Source organism: Selaginella moellendorffii, unplaced genomic scaffold (assembly GCF_000143415.4).
Source record: "Selaginella moellendorffii unplaced genomic scaffold, v1.0 SELMOscaffold_186, whole genome shotgun sequence".
Lineage (NCBI taxonomy): Eukaryota > Viridiplantae > Streptophyta > Lycopodiopsida > Selaginellales > Selaginellaceae > Selaginella > Selaginella moellendorffii.
Window position 1 is genome coordinate 71,004 of NW_003314446.1, and position 18,862 is coordinate 89,865.

The following is an 18,862-nucleotide window of genomic DNA, read 5'->3' on the forward strand; positions in this document are numbered from 1 at the left end:
GAGCATGAGTTTGGATGAGTATAATTTTTTCCCGTTTCTTAAATGACACAACCTGAAGAACCTCCTGCCATTGTCTCGTTTTGAGCCTTGATAGTTTTGTTCTAGCTGGAGAACTTCTAATTACTTGGTTCCCAACATCAAAATCTAGACAGACAAGAAAACATAAAGGTAAATTTCTAGTGCTAAACTACTTCCAGCTTTTTGGCTCTGTTCTTGATAGCTTAACATTCAGGTACCTCAAAGCATCTCAACAGCAAATACATCGGCTTTTTACAAGATTTTAGGAGAAAATTCAAGGTGAAGATGCTCTTACCAAAATCTTGATCTCTACAGTCGAGATCTATGGAAAGTCGCGTCACACGTCTTTGTGGACAAGCACCTTTCTCTGTTGTCGAGCACCGGTGCTTCTTGCAATGAACAATCTGCCAATGATCGCTCACCCGCTTTCACTTGATCTTCTATTAAGTTCTCACCTAGGTATAAGTATGATAACCAGCGAGCTTTAGAGCTTTTGCTTAACACGACGAGCACCAACAAAGCTCATTGCAAAGAATTTAACGATTGGAGTCGGCTTTGAAATGTCATAGCTGAAAAAATTCCACTCGATTTCACTTCTGAAAAGTTTCCTTTACCATATACATCTATAATATCTTCTCGACCTTTTACATCACAATCTAGAATTTATGAATGGGTCGCTCCTCGCTGGGGTGTCAAAATCTTGCACACACGACGCTGATGCTAGATCCAAAGTAAGAAATTACAAAAAACTGCACAGACACTACCTTGTCTCTAGTCATCGGAAGAACCCCAAAAGCAAAACTAAAAAAAAAAGAGACAAAACAATACAACTCCATCACATCGTGCACGCACGCACACATGAAAGACAAACATTTTTAACGCACTTTGATACCGACAGTACGAAAAGAGAGCGTCAAACTTCCACTGTAGTTCCCAAAGATCATAGACAAAATCATAGAGTACCTCCAAAACCACAGGAAGCTCGCTGTTCTTCCGGCAAATTCCCAGTGAAACACCACAACCACCACCACCATCGCTGTTACTGGCTAAGAATCATAACAACAAACTTTATTCTCTCCTAGATTGAAAATATCACCATGAAAACAAGCTGCCGAGAAGCTGGAAACTTTCACCGCCATTCCGCGTTGCCTCTTTCTTTTCTAGTTTTTTCTCTCCTGTGGCTCGATAGGTGTACAGGACAGCCAATACGACTGTGCAAGCCTGCCTTGTTCTATCTGGACCTCATCTCCTCTCCTCTCCTGTTCCAAAAACCGTGGCCTCTTTTACCTCGAGTTCTCACCATTGTCAAACACTCGCCGCCTAAAGTCCTCCACCATGAGAGGCAGCCCTTCCCTCAGGGAGATCTTGGGCTTCCAGCCAAGGAGTTTCTTGGCTTTGGTGATGTCCGGCTTCCTCTTGTGTGGATCGTCCTCCGTGTTGTTCCGGAACTCTATCTTTGCCTCTGGATCAATCGTCTCTCGTACCACCTGTGGCATGGCTTTCGATTGCAAACGACGGCGTGGAAATTTGGACGTACCTGTGCGAGTTCCAACATGGTGAACTCTCCGGGATTGCCAAGGTTGAAGGGTCCGATGTGCTCGCCTTCCATTAGCCTGATAAGCCCTTCAACCTGCATGGTAAACGTGTAAGCTTCGGTCGAAGAAAAACAACGCAAGGTACCAGATCTGACACATATTGAAAGCTCCGAGTTTGCTTTCCATTCCCGTAGACAGTCATGGCCTCCTTACGTAGAGCCTAAGTCCAACAGCTGTTGTGAATTACAAGGTACGAGCAGAAAGAGCCTTCTTACCTGTGCAACGAAATTGCTCACTACGCGGCCGTCATCAATGCACATTCGTGGACCATAAGTATTGAAAATTCGGGCAATCCTCACCTGATCATCAGTGATTGCGCAAGTTGTAATCTCACCACAAACAAAAAAGATCATGCTGAGTTATATCTTACATGGACACTGTCACCTCTGTGATAATCCATGGTCAGCGTTTCAGCAACACGCTTGCCTTCATCATAGCAACTCCGAACACCTACATCAATAACGCAAGTACCAAAACCAAGTTAGAAGTCACTACTTACGAAGAACAGGTGAAAAACACAGAACCGAAACATCGATCTTACCAATGGGATTTACGTGACCCCAATAGTCCTCCTTCTGCGGGTGCTCGATCGGATCTCCGTAAACTTCACTGGTACTTGTGAGGAGAAAACGAGCACCAACACGCTTGGCCAACCCGAGCATGTTAAGCGTTCCCATCACGTTGGTCTTGTAAATGCCTAAGTCAAGGACAAACCAAGCCACTTGCAGGACGAGCAACACCACCAAAAACAAAAACCACGGGCAAGCAGCAAAAGAGAGCAAACAAGAGCAAGAAGCAAAAGAAAAGCTTGCCAAGAAAGGATATGATCGTCTTCACGGGGTTATACTTGTAGTGGACTGGAGAAGCCGGGCAAGCAAGGTGATAGATCTGGTCCACCTCCAGCAGCAGTGGCTCCACAACGTCGTGCCGGATGAGCTCAAACCTGGGATTTCCAACGTGGTGGATCACATTCTCCTTCCTCCCGGTGAAGAAATTGTCCACCACGATCACACTGTCGCCGCGAGCCATGAGCCTGTCCACCAGATGGCTGCCCACGAATCCAGCCCCGCCGGTCACCACCACTCGCAATGGCTTCCTCCTGAGACCCAACGGGATCTTGGCGCCCGTGCTAAACACCGCTGGAACAGTGGACACCTGGGGCCTCACCACGATGCGAGTCTCGGCCTCGCGATCAAAGAAGCGCGCCGCGCTGGAGGGACGATCGGAATTGCCGAAGTAGCCCGGCTGGACGATGAAGAAGGCGGTGGCCAGCGCCATGCCCAGGAGCACGAACATGAGGCGCTGCTCGCGGATGAGGTAATCCACGGGCCGCGGCCATGGCTTGGACGGCTTGGCCGAGTAGTCCTCGGGCGGCGATGGAGCGTCCTCCTCGTGCCGCCGGTGATTCAAGCTCTTGACATTCATCATCTTGGCGGGCCGATCTGATCCCGAATTGCGCGGAAATTCCCAGCCTCACCGCCAAATCCGAGCCGATTGCATTGCCGCGCGGGCAGATCTGGGCGCTGGAATCTAGATCCCGGGCCAAGAAATCACACCCTAGACGCGGTCAACACCGCCGCCAAGGAATAGAAATTTCTTCTAATCTAAGAGCGCAGAATGCGAGCGAGCGAGAGATGGAGGAGAAGGAGATCAGGCGAGAAATGCCGCCGCTGCCATCGCCATTCTTCTTCGCTTCGCCGCAGTGTAACGGACTAGCGCCAAACCCATGACCTAAACGCCGAGGACTAATTCCACACAGGCGCATATTCGAGGATATACACAAGCGCATACGCATATTCTAGAATATACGTCAAGCTTTAGGCTGAATATTTTCGAATATTCTTCTTCTATGCGGTCAATTCTCCACACAAGCAAAGAAATCAGACAAACCAAGAGAGATCCCTAAACAACCAGAACTCATTATAGAACACCCCGTGCACTCACATCCAGGGCCCATTACTTCTCTCTTACCCTTGCCCACTTGCCACATTAGCACTTGGTTAGGGCTAAACCAAATTGCGTCACTAGTGTCACGTAATTGTCTTTCCCCTATTAAAATTTGTGTGTCTTCACAGAAGACAGAATATCAAATCTGTACTATGTACCAAGAAACAAATGTTATGCATGCTTTCTTCCTAAATTACAAACCCATTTTCTCCTCTTACATGTGTCATATCTACAGATCGAACCTCAACCTCCATACTCCAAGCCAAGCTAACATCCACTTACAGTACATTACTCACACTCATTCTTATCTTGCTAAGATAACTAGCCACCAGAATCAAAAGCAACTCTCTGCAATCTTCTACATAAACTTGAAAGAATTTTGAGCCACCATAGTTTGTTGATTTCAAAGCATTACAGCCTGCCCACCCTAGCCCTATGACAATTTGCTCAGTAAATACAACCTTTGGGATTTTCTCTCCCTCATTTTTTCAGCATTTACTTGCCATTCTCCCAAAAACGAAAAGCTAGCATGCTACAACATTAGCCACACTAGCCACAATAAGCTTCCTCTCACGGGGTGTTTAAATAACTCTCTTATTTGGCTCATTTGCTATGCCTCAAAAATTAAGCCTTTTGCCTTGATTTGCTGCATTACTTTCCAGCAATGCCCTTAGCATTTTCACTGAAAATCTCTGATGCCACACAAAACAAGCTCCGTTTACATTGCTCAAATTAGCAACCACTTATGATGCTCAATTTAGCAATCATCAGTTTTCCACAAATGGTCCAAGAATGGATAGCCACACAGTGCTCATGAGAGCATTCAGCAATGTGGCTGCCCCTCCCACCAAAACAGAGACCGACTCTCCCTCCATTCATGGACACAAGCAAAGAAACCAGAGAAACCAAGAGAGATTCATCTTTGATCCACCAAAACTCACTACAGAACACCCCATGTGCTCACATCCAATGTCTATTGCTTCTCTCTTCCCATCTTCCTTCTCCAACCAAAAACCCTCACTCGCCCACTTGCCACATCAGCACTCAGTTAGGGCTCAACCAAAACTAGCCCATTCCAAAAGCGCATAATCGCGAATATACTTCTACCTTAACAAAGGCGAATATTCGAAAACATAACAAAAGCGAATATTCGAAAACGTGAAAAACTAGGGCTACTGAAACAGGGTAAAGTTGGCATATTCTTCTAGGGCTTCTAGAAGTGGTAAATCGTTTATACAGGGGTGAAAAGTGCGACGCACTTTGAGAAGAATCCTTTGCCAGACGAGGAAGAAACGTGGGCCTCAATTTCTTCATCGCCATCGCTGTCCTCCTCTTCCTCCTCTAGTCCCTCTTGATCTTGGATCGCGTCCCACCACACCTCCTCCTCCTCCTCCTCCTCACGGTGGGCAGCCGGGAGTGGCAATCCGCGCGACGACCGCGCCGCCATTCTCACGTCAAACGCCGCCTCCTCGCCGCGCACGCCTCGCACGACAAACTCGTGCGCGCCGATGGATTCAATCCCGGCGAAGCGCGCGTGATCGTGCGCCGCGGAGAGAGAGTCCACGGCAAAAGAATCGAAGCAATCAACCCCCTTCTTCATCGATCGCGCGTCCCAGAACGCAACCGCGGCAGGGGAACAGTAGATCCCGCCCAATCCACCGCCGATTCCAGCGCCCATTGCCACGCCCTGGATCGAGAGCTTGGACGCGGAGAAGCTCCTCGCGCATTCGCCCGTGGCCACATCCCAGATGCTCAAGTAGCCATCGCTGGATCCCGCGGCCACCGCGTCCAAGAAGTGGCCATCGCTCACGCCCAGCGCCGTCACGAATCCTTGCTCCTCCGGGAGGTACCAGTTCTCCAAGATCTTTTGCTTGGAGCTCCCCCATAGCTTCACCACCTCGTTCTTGGCCTTGGCGAGGTAATGCGGTCCCTTGGCCACGATTGTCCTCGCCTTGCCGCGATGATCACCCAGCATAGATTTCACTGCGCGCTTCCATTCTGGATCTAGCTCGCCGCGAAGAGCATCCCATTCCTTGCCCGATTGCCGGTACCAATCCTCTTCGCTCGGCATTAGCGGCTGGAGCAGAGAATTCGCCCATTCCGGAACCTTGAAGCTCCAGGAAGCCCCCTCATCCTCTCCTTCCTCCCATGGCCACTCTGCTGCGCGATCGAGCTCCACGCCCTTGCACACGAAATTCCCCTCCCCCAATCTCTCCAGCGGGCTCCATTCCCTCGCCGGGCGAGCAGCCACTGGAAAATCCTCCGCAAAATCTCTCCCCGCCGCGAATGAATCCGGAATCGCAGCATCCAAATCCTCCTTGCTCTCGCAACACGCCGACGAGGGCGGTGGAGCCTTGAGCTCCACGCTGAGAGCGCCATCGCTGCTGCGAGAAAGCCCTAGCGAGATCCTCCTCAGGCGCTTGTGCACGAGAACCATCGCCGCGGCGGCCACAATCCAAGCCCACCTTCCCACGCGCTCCACCACGATCATCCATAGCTCCTGAGCGGAGCAAAATTCCATCACTACCATTCTTCCTTCCTTCAAGAAAGAGAGCTTCTCTTCCTTTTCTTCCTTCGTGCTCGTTCCCCCCTTCCTTTGCTTTATATACGCTAGTGACCTTTTTCACATTCCGGCCACGTGTCACGATCGTTGTGGCTAGGCTGCGCAGATCAGGAGCAATGACGAGGCGCCACGTCGGCGGCGAGGCATATGCCGGCGCAGAGATATTCGCATTTCCATGATTCGTAGTGTTAAATTTTTGTAGCTATCATATCGTATACGTCTTTGGCACATTTCTGGAATGGACTGTAGCGATGGGTGTGATACGTTGGCTCTTGCGTGTGCCTGGACTGGAGATAAGATATCCACAAAATCAAAACCATGGAAATATAGTAGCTTATACTTTTGTTCCTGGCTTAGCCGATGATAAATCCACACCAGAGAACTTTAAATCTCTCCCACTTGCACGGGGATCATCGAAATCCTGGAGAGTGAACTTTAGAAGTTTTAAAATCGAGTGATCCAATCCAATCCAGAATATTGCTTGCAATGATCATACTCACAGTTCTTTTGATACCTCGGCCTATGATCTCACACTTCTTTGTTCGTCGACGTCTCGTAGATTCCTGCCATCAACACATAAGCCGAGGATAAATCCACACTCAAGCTCGCCATCCTCTCAAACGCAAGCTTTCCCACCTCTAAATTCCTCCACTTGCTGCACGCACTCAAGAGTGTCATCCAAGTCACGGCATCCGGCTCGTAAGCCATCGCTTCCACCATCGCCACTGCATCTTCCAGCTCGTTAGCACGACCGAGAATATCAATCATGCAATGGTAGTGCTGGATACCTGGAGTAACTCCATACTTGGAGCTCATCGCCTTGAAGTAACTCTTGCCTTTGGCAACCAGGCCGGCATGGTTGCAAGCGCTGAGCAAACTCACGAAAGTTACACCGTCGGCCCGGAGACCATCCTGCTGGAGCATCATATGAAACAGATCTTCCACCGCGGCTGCTTCTCCCAAGCGGCTGTGTCCTGCTATAACTGAGTTCCAAGTTACCAGATCACGGGAAGAACTTCCGAGTGTCTCAAAGAACAGTCGACAGCTAACCAAGCTTCCAGATTTCCCATAAACATCGACTAAACCGGTCGCAAGGTGCACGTTGTCTTCCAGACCACTTCTGCAAATCGAAGCATGGACACCTCGCAAGCTTTCCAGTCTAGAACAGGCCTTGATTGCCGCTCCATAAGTCTGAGCGTTTGGTGATATCTGCAGCTCTTGCATGCTCGTGAACAAAGCCAGTGCTGACTCTGGATCTCCATTCTCTGCGTACCCCAGCAGCAAAGAGTTCCACACCACGACATCCCTGCGAGCTGCTTTGTCGAAAACTCGTTGAGCGTCGGCCAAGCTGCCGCAGTTGGAGTACATGCTGATCAGAGCGCTCGCAACGTAAACGTCCTTGGAATCATACTCGTGCTTCGCAGCCTGGGAGTGTAGAGCCTTCCCAGTCGAGAGTTTTCGTTGGATAGCACAAGCTTTGAGCGCCGCAACAAGCGTCAAGGCATCACCTTCGCAGCCTTCGGTTTGCATCCTGGCGAAAAGTTCCAAGGCCTCGTCTCCTCGACCTGCATCGACATATCCCAGCATTAGCGAGGTCCATGAAACCAAGCTGCGGCAGGCAAGAGTATCAAATACCTTTCTCGCCTCCTCCAGGCTTCCACACTTGGCATAGAAGTCCACAAGCGTGTTAGCCAGACATATATCCGAGTCATAACCAGCCTCCAATACTTGGAAATGGATGTTCCTCCCTTTCTTCAGCAAACGATCTCTCACACGCTCGTCCTCCTCACTTCTCACTGCACAGAAAACACAGGCCTTTAGTACCGCAGCAAAAGATAAAGGATTTGGCAGCAAACCATCGTGGAGCATGCGAGAGAAAAGCTCCAGAGCCGCAGAAGCCTCACCATTGTCCGTGAGTCCCAGCAGCAGTATGTTCCACGAAACAAGACTCCGGCGGTCTCTGATGCTGTGGAACACCTTCCGAGCCTCGGTAATGCTTCCACACTTGCAATACATGTTTACCAGCGAGCTTGCGACATAACCATCAGAATCGAGCCCCGACTTCACAGCATCAAAGTGGACTGCCTTTCCTTTCTCCAGAGCTTCCGCCTTGAAAGCTTTGCTCTCGCTGAAAGCTTTTCCTTCTTCCTCTTGTTCTTGGTCTTCTCTCAAAGCTAGACTCGTGCAGGCCTTGAGAGCAGCCACAAAGCTGAGAGAGCTCGCTGGACACTTCCGGCGCATCAAACCAAACATCTCCAAGGCCAGATTTTCCTTGCCATTCTCCGCGTAGCCGAGAATCATCGCATTCCAGGACACAACATCCGGGCACGGCATCTTGTCGAACACCATCTTCGCATCAGCCAAGCTCCCGCACTTCGCATAAACGTCCACCAGCGTGTTTGCTACAAAGTTATCGTCCGTAAACCCGGCCTCTGCAGCTCGAGAACGAAGAGCCGTGATTTTTTCCAGCACCACGCCATTCTCTTTTGGAGAGCTTCTGGCAAGAGTGGAGCAAGCCTTGAGTGCCGCAACGTACGTGAGGCCATTTGGCTGACAGGCTCGCGGAGGCCGCATCAAAGCAAAGAGCTCCAAAGCCACATCTCCTTCACCATTCTCGACATATCCAAGCAGCAACGCGTTCCACGAAACAACACTGCGATCCGGCATCCTCTCAAACACTTCTCTCGCTTCGGCCATGCTCCAGCACTTGGCATACATGTCGATCAGCGAGTTTGAGACAAAGTTCTCGAGCTCGCAACCACTTTTCCTGGCTTGCAGATGGAGAAACTTGCCTCTTTCCAAGGCCCGGACTTTCACAAGCCTCCCATCAACCTGTCTGCCTTGTTCTCTCACCGCCAGGCAAGAGCTAGCCTTGAGAGCCGCCACAAAGCTCAGAGAATCCGCCAAGCCTTGCTGCTGCATGACAGAAAAGAGCTCGAGAGCACTCTCCGGTTCTTCGTTGTCGACGTACCCCAGGAGCAAAGAGTTCCACGACACGACGTTTTTGTTTCCTCGAGCACCACCTCTCTCGTCAAAAACTTTGCGAGCATCTTCCATGCTCCCACACCTCGCGTAGAAATTCACCAGGCTACTCGACACAAAAGCATCCCTGTCGAATCCAAACTTGGCAGCTCCAGCGTGAAAATCCCTGCCTCTCTCCAGCAAAACCATCTTTCTCTCCCGGCCTAGTTCTTTCATCGCCATCTTCGTGCAAGCCTTGATAGCAGCGACGAAAGTGAGAGCATCCGGCCTCCAGCCTTGAGACACCATCTCCGCTATCATCTCCAAGCAGAGCTCCTCCTCCCCATTCTCGGCATAGCCGAGAAGCAAGGAATTCCACGACACCACCGTTCGCCGAGCGCTGCTCATCCTGTCAAAAACTCTCCTGGCATCCGCCATGCTTCCACACTTTGCATACATATTTACCAGGCTGTTTAGAACATAGGTGTCGGAGTCGTGCCTCTCTCGGATCGCTTCCAAATGGAGCGCCTTCCCGGCCCTCAAATCCCTGGATCGGCTACACGCCTTCAATGCCGCCAGTAGCCTGTTCTTCCCCGCATTCCCTGCTCCATCGCTGAGAAGCGGGACAGAATTCTCAGAAATGGAAGCAGGCCCCGGCAGCTCGCGCATTCTTCCAGTAGAGCATCCGGAAGCTCTCGCAAATGTGGCAAGCGACCATCGCCGGGGGAATCAAGCAGAGCTCTCCATTGCCATGAACCCTAAACATTTGACGGTTTATGCTGGCATCTTTTCAATTAACGGAATCTTCTTAGGCGTCTTAGCTGTAAGACGCATAACTTCAAGTCGAGTTCAAAGCTGTGCAAAAGCTCTCGATGGGAAGCTGCGACAAACAAAGTTAGATCGTGAAATACTTTATATTGCCTGATACGAGCATTGCTTATATGGTCTGTAGCTCCGAATGGGAAATCCTTGCACGCTCTCAGCACTCTCAGAACTCTCGCAAGACTCTCATGCTATCACAAGCTTCCTCGACTCAGAGTCATACAAGAAATCCCACACTTGGGACACAAGTTCTAGGCCAAACAGCTGCAAGCTATCAAGGCCTTCAGAGATGCTCATGTCTTTAGTATCAAATCAACCAGAAGGGAGACATTCCTGGCTTTGGTTGCGAGCCAAGTCACACAGGTAGAGGTAGGGAATCAAGGAAAGAGAGAGTGGTATTGAAGAGCCTAGACTACTTTTAAACACTGGGGTAATAACTTCAACTCAGAAGTGAGAACCCAAAGTACAGACTTATATACTAGCTATCCAGTCTTTAACTCCATGATTTTCCTTCCTCGCCTTAACTGAAAGATGCCCGCGCAAGACGTCATTGGGTATCCTCTCGCCGCCTGTCCGCTCCAATGTAATTTCCCTCAATCTCCCCTCGCACCATCGGCCAGAACCTCTCTGGCAGACCACAAGTCTTGAGAATTTCCACTAATGATTGGATTGGTGGCATACTTCTGATTGTCGATCTGCCCTTGTAAGTGATTTCTGAGTGATCAAACTAGTCATTTCCATATAATGTTTAACTTAGAATTCTAATGAGAGCTGAGAAACTATGACTCAAGTCTCAAAAACATCGAATGATAGATACTTCTCCTAAGCTCCAAACTCGTATCATACTTATATCAGTGACTGGAAGGACTTACTTGGACAAGCTTAAGCTTCTGGACCTGGGGTGAATCATTGTTCCTTTATCAACTTCAATTACCTTTCAAAATACTTTACAGTCTATGTAAAAGATTGTTATATAGATTACTCTTCTTCACATTCTCGTACAGTATTAAGCAGCCAAGACTCCACAAACAAATGAACATTTGAATCATCCACAACACCTAGTAGGCCTTGTTTGACAGTTTGATTATAAACTTTCCTCTTCTTTGTCGGATGAAGAGGAAAATCTGGTTTCACCTTTTCCAAGTTCATGTAGGCACTAGTCACCACTAACTTAACATGGTGGGGAAAATCTTGGATTAGCTTGGCAGCCTTAGCGTCTTTCGGATTCTTGATTGTCTTCGTGCCATGACGAAATAGCTTCTCAAATTTAACATATCGTTTGCCTCTCTAAAGGTCCTGTCGGATGTTTTCATTTGTGCCGCACAAATAACCAGCTCCTCATCCCCGTCTTTATCATCCACCAAGTTGAGGAAGAACCATATATCTGGTCCAGCATTTGCGTTGTCAGCTGTGGAGAAGAAGGTATAGGAGAAACCATGTCGATTCTGCACGCTCTCAATCCAGTCTAGAAGCCTGAAGTCTTCAGATTCTACTCCGAGAGGCGTCTTTAAATCCAAGGCGGGCCTAATTAGATGAGTTTTCTTTTCATAGATCTTCGGGACTGCCGTGTTCCACAAAGAGAAGAAGTGTGAAAGGCAAATGCCAGTCGTTGAGTGATCATTTCTGGAACCGAGACTTCATAAGCTTTCTCCCTACTCTTATTGCAGGAAGATTGTTCCTTATAAAATTGCCACAGCGCCATTAAAACAAGTGGTTCCCAGATCTCCACCTTCCATGACTTGTCTCCATCACCAACAATATCCTCCCCATCCTGAATCCATTGGACTCGTTTCCCATATTCTCCTTTATAAACCACCCTGGCCAATCCAAATTCTATAAGTGACAAAGTGGGGTTGATCGCAACCATCTTCCTGCTCCCGAAAAACATGTTCATCACCGCACTTTGTACCGAAGCTTTTGCTGCCTCTGCCTCGCTGCTGGGGACTCCTGCAAAGAAGCTGTATATATCATCCAAGACTGTCCTGTTTATGCTGAACAGAATGCGTCGCCGATCCACCACACTCGAGGCCACTACACCCCTCTTTGTGCCTAACTCCACCATTAACATCTGTGTCAACTCTGATGCCAATGGATTCACCATGATACAATTCTCCAAAGCAGTAGCAAATGTCCGATGCCTCCCTTGAAACAAGAGCTGCAGCCTCTGGAAGTCCAGGATGCTACAATCGTCCAGTATGCGAGCAGCAAACTGCTGCAACGCTTGAGAATTCCGAAATCCTCCCAGATTAGTAATGTTAACATGACGATGCTTTGGAGTCTGCCAAAACAAAACTATCAACCAACTAGGGAGATAGGAAGCTCAAAGTTTACCTTGGCCAACTGAGTGGCCACACGAAGAAGTGACCTTCCCCTCCCAGCAAAGTATACAGTGTTACTGAAGCAGCAAACTTGTCCAGCATCGATTGGTTGAGTCCACTTCCTGATGTAAATCGGCCAGTTAGGTACTTCATCGTCTAATATGAGAGGACCACTCCATGTGTAGCGGTACCCACGCTCATATTCAGCACTTCTAGCTCTGCAACTGTGGTTGCCAACTCCAGGATTCTCCCTGTTAAATACCACCACGGGTCATGTTCAGGGTACTTGAGATGTTGATGCACCACTTGGTTGAAGAGGAATGTCAAGTTATTGGTTCCAAACTTGTCATGGATGAAGGGCCTTACCAGCAGTACAACCTTGAGACAAATAGCCAGAGAGAACATGGGGATTTCACCTGTCAGATATATCCACTCCAAGGCATTGTGAGACACAAAATCCCTGGGCCCTAAAGTGAAGCTGAAAAGGCACCACGTGGTAGTGGCTGAAGTGAAAGTTAAACGAATGTAGCACGTTTGGACTAAAAGTTCCGACTTGAAAAGTTTGAGAGTGGGAGTGGAACTCCTAACGAAGGGCTCGAGGAACAAGCACGAAATGAAAGATAAGCGAGTCTCTAAAAAAAAGACACAAGAGGACCGACACATGACACATGGAAGTGTTCGAGATGGACCCGAGATGGAGTCCGAGATGGACCCGAGATGGAGTCCGAGATGGAGTTCGAGATGGATCCAAGATGGAGTCCGAGATGGAGTCTGAGATGGACCCGAGATGGAGTCTGAGATGGACCCGAGATGGATCTGAGATGGAGTCCGAGATGGAGTCCGAAGTCGAGACCAAGACCGGAATCGAGACCGGGACCGAGACCGAGACCAAGGCCGAGGCCGAGACCAAGCCCGAGCCCAAGTCCGAGTCCGAGTTCGAGTTCGAGTCTGAGAGGGTGAATGCCCAAAGCGTTCGTCTCCCAGACCCTAGGGGGTTTAGTGAGCTCCAAAAGTATAGTAGGGGGGAGGACTGCAATGAAGCCAGTTTGGCCAGGAAATGCCAGTTTGGCCCAGGAAGGTTGTACCCAATGTTGGGTGATGAGTTGCCCACTGGGAAGCCCAAGACTAAAGTGAACACGGACTGACAAACAGGGTAGCTTGGTGAAGTGTTCAAGAGTCAGCTCTAGTTCCCCGGGAGATCGACTAGCCGATGCTCCCAGTCCAAGTGTGGGTGGCACTACCTACTTGGATACCTGGCGTGGCTTAACGGAACCTCGCTCTAAGCCCATGGCTAGAACACCTAAAGGCGAAAGGCGGGGAGAGTACCCATGAAGCTTGCGTAAGTCCATGGTGTTCCGAAATGTTGTCTTAAAGTCCCAAACGGTGAAAGGGAAAAGGAGCAATCTTCTAGTGCAGTGACCAAGGATATAGTCACATGGTGAAGAAGTCCCAAAGGATAGTGGTACTTAGAGGTCAGGCCTGCGGGCCTTGATCTAGTGGCAGTGTTGGCGAACACAGCCATGGACAAAAAGGGACTTAGTGGGGACTAGAAAAAAGAGTTGTCGGGGAAGGCTATTCCCCATGTCTGCGGGCATCCTAAGGATGCTAAGGAGTAGATCTGGGATAATCACTCATGGACGGATGGCTTAGTCTTTGAGAGACGGGACTATGATGCAGGTAGCATTAAACCAGTGTGACCAATGTGAATGGGCATGGCCTTAGCGTAACAGGCTGATATGTCGGTGGTACCTTGGGTTGTCGGTCATGGGATCAGACGTGGAGCACTTACACCAAGTGCAAAGGTTAAGTGGCATGGATGCCAGTCTCGGGGCTAACAAGCCCCAAGTTCTAACTGGGACTTATAGAGGTTATGATGAAACTCCTCCAAGTGGTCAAAGGTGTGGTTAAGTGACTAAAGTAAAATGGAAAAATTAGTCGTTTACAACTTGGTATTGGAGCTATTCCTTAGTCTGACTTTTATTGGTGCTCAAGTATATCACTACTAGTGTTGGCATCAGAAGGTCTTAGGAGTGGGCCTATCCTTAAGGAGTAGCAAGTCAGGAAGACATAGCTCTCGACTACAGTTCATGTGTGAACTTGTAAGCGAGGTGGTGGATAGAAAAGGGCTAATAATGGAACGACTTCGAGATCTTGGGAACAATGCAAGGTTTTCCTCATTGAGTTGAGGATGTGATCCAGATGAGTGTTTGACTTAGCAAACTAGTTAATATAGTTGTGGTAAACAACTATAGTTGGGATCACGGGAAAGATGCAAACTCCAAAATGATAATGGAGTCACAAGATTACCCTCATATAGTTGAGGCTGGTGCTCATGAATTTGAGATTGGAATTGATGACCGTGGGAGGTCAAATACGGAAAAGGACACAAAGTCTTTGGAATGGTAGCTAGGGTTACCTTTAATAGATGCTGGAACAACCCAAGGAGTTGGGGGTGTACTTAAATGATGAGTTGGTATTCTTATCACATGGACAAGTGGTTATAAGGGGCAAAAGGTTGCCCCTAGAGAACAAATCAAGTGTCAGAGTAACATTTGCAAAGATGGTCCTTGTGAGTAGGACATGAATACAAGGAGTTGTATTCCAATGAGCTAGCACCTCAAAAGTAGGACTTCATGAGTCGTTGGATTAGCAAAGTCCAAAAAGTCTGATGACTTTTAATAGAGTCAAAGAATAATCCTAAGGGATTGATGGAAGCATTTGGACTGAGGTGTATAGTGCCCTACGAAGGATGGGGGAGGATCTTGAGATCCAAGCATGAGAACAATGTGTATCTCATTGATGGCAGAAGGTGCCATGCTAAAGTCGTGGGAAAGAGTTTCCCGGAAGAAAACAACTTTGACACAAAGTTGTGTGTGAACTTTATGGTGCAGTGCTAATGGATAATTGGCATAAGAGACAACCATATTGGTCTTGGCAAAAAGATCTAGACACAAGTAAAAAGTGTTATAAATGTAGGCTTGTGGAGCCGATGGTGGGGAGACACTGAATATGCCAAGGCGTGCTGCCTTGAGGTCAACTTGGCGGGTTCATGAAAACCTTGTCCAAAGGAATCCCAATGGAAATGGGAATGGCATAACCTAAGCTAAAATGCATGGGGTTAGAGTGTCGTGACCTAAATAATGATGGAGGTATGGAAGCACCAGCAATGAGTTGTAGGACTTGACAACTATGAGGCAACTAAGCAAAAGGTGCAAAATAATTTGTTAAATTGGTAGAAGGCAACTACCTAAAACTTCTTATTGGGATAAGGAAGCTAGATATACCCTTATGGGGGATAAATTGCTTATGTTGCGATATAGTAAGTCAATGTCAAAAGGGGAATGCTCATTGTCAAAGAAACCATCATTAGGACACCCAAACACTCTAGAGCACCAGAAGTTGGTGTTTGATTTCATGAGGGCAATGGATAATGCCCAGAGGACAAAGTCCCTAGCGAATGATGGATAGGAGATGCTATCCAAATGTTCAAGGTTGCGAAGACAGGAAAAGTCCGTCTACCCAAATTGGACAAAGCCAAAAAAGGGGATTTTAGCAAGGCTAGTGATAGGCATATGAAGGCCCATAAGTAGCAATGGTAATCCCAGTGTGTGGGATTACAATGTGAGCAAACTCGGATTGAGGAACCACTCCCTAGGCTGTCGGGTAGGTTCATCCTTATGAATACTCGCCAAAGCATAGTAGAAAGAGCAAAGCTATCTTCCTAGCCTGGAGGAGAATAACCAAAGGAAATGTATGAAGCCAAAAGGCAAGTAGTAAAGGGATAGAATTGAACCATAGGAATTGACAGGCATGACCAAGGGTGGTTATAAAAGTTGGGAGTGGAGAATCAAGTGGGTGCTCAAGCATATTGTTACTAGCGACCGGGATGCCATAGAGAGTCTAAAGCATGAGATTGTCCATGCTAGACTATATGGTAATTGGAAAGCTTGCGAATGGAGAGACTTTAGCAAGCTCAGGAATAAAGTTCCTTGAACATTCCCTTAAGTAGATAAGTACCTAGACATCCAAGTGTAAATGGTTTATAAAGTGTGCGAAATTAGAGTGGCGCAACAGAAGCGTGGTCTTGAAGTTTGCCAAGAAGCGAGGCTATCAATGTAAGGGAAGTAGTTCCCGAGTGTTCAAAGAGAGGGTTTTGAATGAAAGTCGATGGTTAAGGACTTTCACGTTTATGCATGAACCATGTTACAATAGTCGGATGACTTGCTAAATGAGATTGGCAAGTCAGGGGAACGAATACCCTAGTTGAAGGAGCCAACTTCAAAGGGGTGGCCCATGGGGCCAAGCATGGAGGAGTCCATGTCTGATTACAGACTTGTCAAGTGAGAAGACTTGGTAGTGCGGAGGAACTAGGTTCTTAAGCGGTGATCTATAGCGCGCTTTAAATATAAGTTGGTGCACCGGCGTGGGGAGTCACGCCAGGCATCCGGTGTGATGCCGTCTGTAGATGCATATACAGAGGTTGGGTTCGAGTCCCGACCCTTTAGTGCTTGGGTTCGAGTCCCAATTCATTAGGGTGCGGTGATAGTTTGGAATATGAGGACACTCATTTTTCGGTGGTCATGGACTCTTAGTAAAGAGATTAGCTTGGGCACACCGCCAAGTGGGGGATGCCCCGAAGTTGTGATATATGGTTAGATTGCTTAGTGTGAAACCTCGGCATATCTAACTTGAAAACTTTGGTGCAAGTGGCACCAAGGACGTGGTGAATGAGATGGGGACACCCAGTCTCAGTGGCTATGGACCCTTGGCCGGATGGGCTGGCTTAGGTGCACCGCCAAGTGTGGGGGATGCTCTCGTGGTCATAATCAACAATTTAAAAGTCTAGAAGATCTAGTATTTATTAGCAAACCTATTAAGGTGCCAAGGTTAGATCACTAGGTGATCTTATGGCTAAAACAATGACAAAGTCCTTGTGAGGTTAAGGGATAAAATTTCAAGTTCAAAGTGTTAATTGGAACTATTGATGATGGTGTGATTTGGTCAAGGTGACCAAGTGAGAAGGACACCTAAGGGAAATGAGATATGTTAATGCAATGGCATAGTGAGTCTGAGGAAAGTAGTCTCTATAAGAGACCTATACGAGGGTCACAAAGTTGAGCCGTGGATAGAGTCCACAACAAAAGATGTTAAAGAGATGTACTAGAGGTGAACACCCTCCGGACTTGGCAAAGGAGAGTTTTTTGCTATGAAACTGAAAGGATATTTCGAAAATGGAGGTAACGATCCTATGTTGTTGAGTGCAACAATCAAGGATAGGAGCAAAAAACTAGTGGCTAAGTAAAGAGCTATGGGAATCATGGGAAAGGCAATGTGTTCCCAAGGATGGATTCCCAATTGCTCCAATGTGGCGAAAGTGGAAGCTCCAAGGGTGGGAGCAGTAAAGTAGCCAAATGATAGGGCTATGGACAGCCCTAGCACAAATTATGATAACTAGAACTTAGTGCCAAAGGTGGCACGAAATCGAATAAAGGATGATGTTGCCCTCAAGTAGAGAACTTCCTAGGATGCGGAGACACCCAGGAAATTGACTTCGAGAAATCAGAATTAAAAGTTCCAAAGTGCAAGGGTTATATTAATGGAAAGTGAGACCACTCGAGAATGAGTAGTGGGATTGAGTTAGAGAAAGTGTCTTTAATAGGTTTAGTGAGAACTAAACCAATAAAAGGAGAGAACCACCACAAGTGGTCGAATGAACCTCTAAGTTGGAGAGGCTATACTCTTTAGAGGATGGACAAGGCATGGTGAGCCTTTGGTGTCAAATTATAGACAAATATTGGCTGGGTGCAAGGATGGAAATGGTAATACGTGTGGGTGTTACTTTATGAAGGGGTTGACTGTTCAAAGAGGACATCGAACTTCGTTTATGGGTGGTGGAGTTGTGAAACACAAAATCCCTGGGCCCCAAAGTGGAGCCGAAAGGGCGCCACGTGGTAGTGGCCGAAGCGAAAGCCAAACAAATGTAGCACATTTAAACTAAAAGCTCCGACTTGAAAAGGTCGAGAGTGGGAGTGGAACTCCCAACAAAAGGCTCGAGGAACAAGCACAAAGTGAAAGATAAGTGAGTCTCTAGAAAAGAGACACAAGAGGACCGACACATGACACGTGGAAGTGTTCGAGATGGAGTCCAAGATAGATCCAAGATGGAGTCCGAGATGGACCCAAGATGGAGTCCGAGATGGACCTGAGATGGAGTCCGAGATGGACCCAAGATGGAGTCTGAGATGGAGTCCGAGATGGATCTGAGATAGAGTCCGAGATGGAGTCCAAGATGGAGTCCAAGATGGACCCGAGATGGAGTCCGAAGTCGAGACCGAGACCAGGACCGAGACCGGGATCGAGACCGAGACCAAGATCGGGACCGAGACCGAGACTGAGATCGGGACCGAGACTGAGACCGAGGCCGAGGCCGAGACCGAGACCGAGGCCAAGGCCGAGACCGAGGCCGAGTCCGAGTCCGAGTCCAAGCCCGACTCTGAGTCCGAGTCCAAGCCCGACTCTGAGTCCGAGTCTGAGAGGGTGAAAGCCCCAAGCGTTCGTCTCCCAGACCCTAGGGGGTTTAGTGAGCTCCAAAAGTATAGTAGGGGGGGAGACTGTAGTGGAGCCAGTTTGGCCAGGAA

At 48.2% G+C, this 18,862-nt stretch overlaps 2 protein-coding genes across 5 annotated transcripts; both read right to left on the reverse strand.

The window, feature by feature from the left end:
* Positions 1 to 1,061: 1,061 nt before the first annotated feature.
* Positions 1,062 to 3,360, reverse strand: LOC9637969 (UDP-glucuronic acid decarboxylase 2). The gene is made up of 7 exons (XM_024667693.1): positions 2,439 to 3,360; positions 2,155 to 2,302; positions 1,984 to 2,063; positions 1,829 to 1,912; positions 1,699 to 1,773; positions 1,556 to 1,648; positions 1,062 to 1,505 (listed from the first exon to the last, which is right to left on the reverse strand). The coding sequence occupies exons 1-7, from the start codon at positions 3,039 to 3,041 to the stop codon at positions 1,302 to 1,304; spliced, it is 1,287 nt and encodes a 428-aa protein (XP_024523461.1). The 5' UTR covers positions 3,042 to 3,360; the 3' UTR covers positions 1,062 to 1,301.
* A 2,875-nt stretch (positions 3,361 to 6,235) lies between these two features.
* On the reverse strand, positions 6,236 to 9,814 carry LOC112343717 (pentatricopeptide repeat-containing protein At4g39530-like). 4 transcript variants are annotated; one of them, XM_024667697.1, is made up of 6 exons: positions 8,028 to 9,814; positions 6,912 to 7,919; positions 6,760 to 6,848; positions 6,624 to 6,686; positions 6,464 to 6,556; positions 6,236 to 6,410 (listed from the first exon to the last, which is right to left on the reverse strand). In XM_024667697.1, exons 1-6 carry the CDS (start codon positions 9,751 to 9,753, stop codon positions 6,312 to 6,314), a joined length of 3,078 nt encoding a protein of 1,025 aa, XP_024523465.1. In that variant the 5' UTR covers positions 9,754 to 9,814; the 3' UTR covers positions 6,236 to 6,311. The 4 variants fall into 4 exon arrangements, with proteins under 4 accessions (XP_024523465.1, XP_024523464.1, XP_024523463.1 ...); XM_024667696.1 differs by having other exon boundaries at positions 7,980 to 9,814; XM_024667695.1 differs by having other exon boundaries at positions 6,464 to 6,544; positions 6,912 to 9,814.
* Positions 9,815 to 18,862: the final 9,048 nt, after the last annotated feature.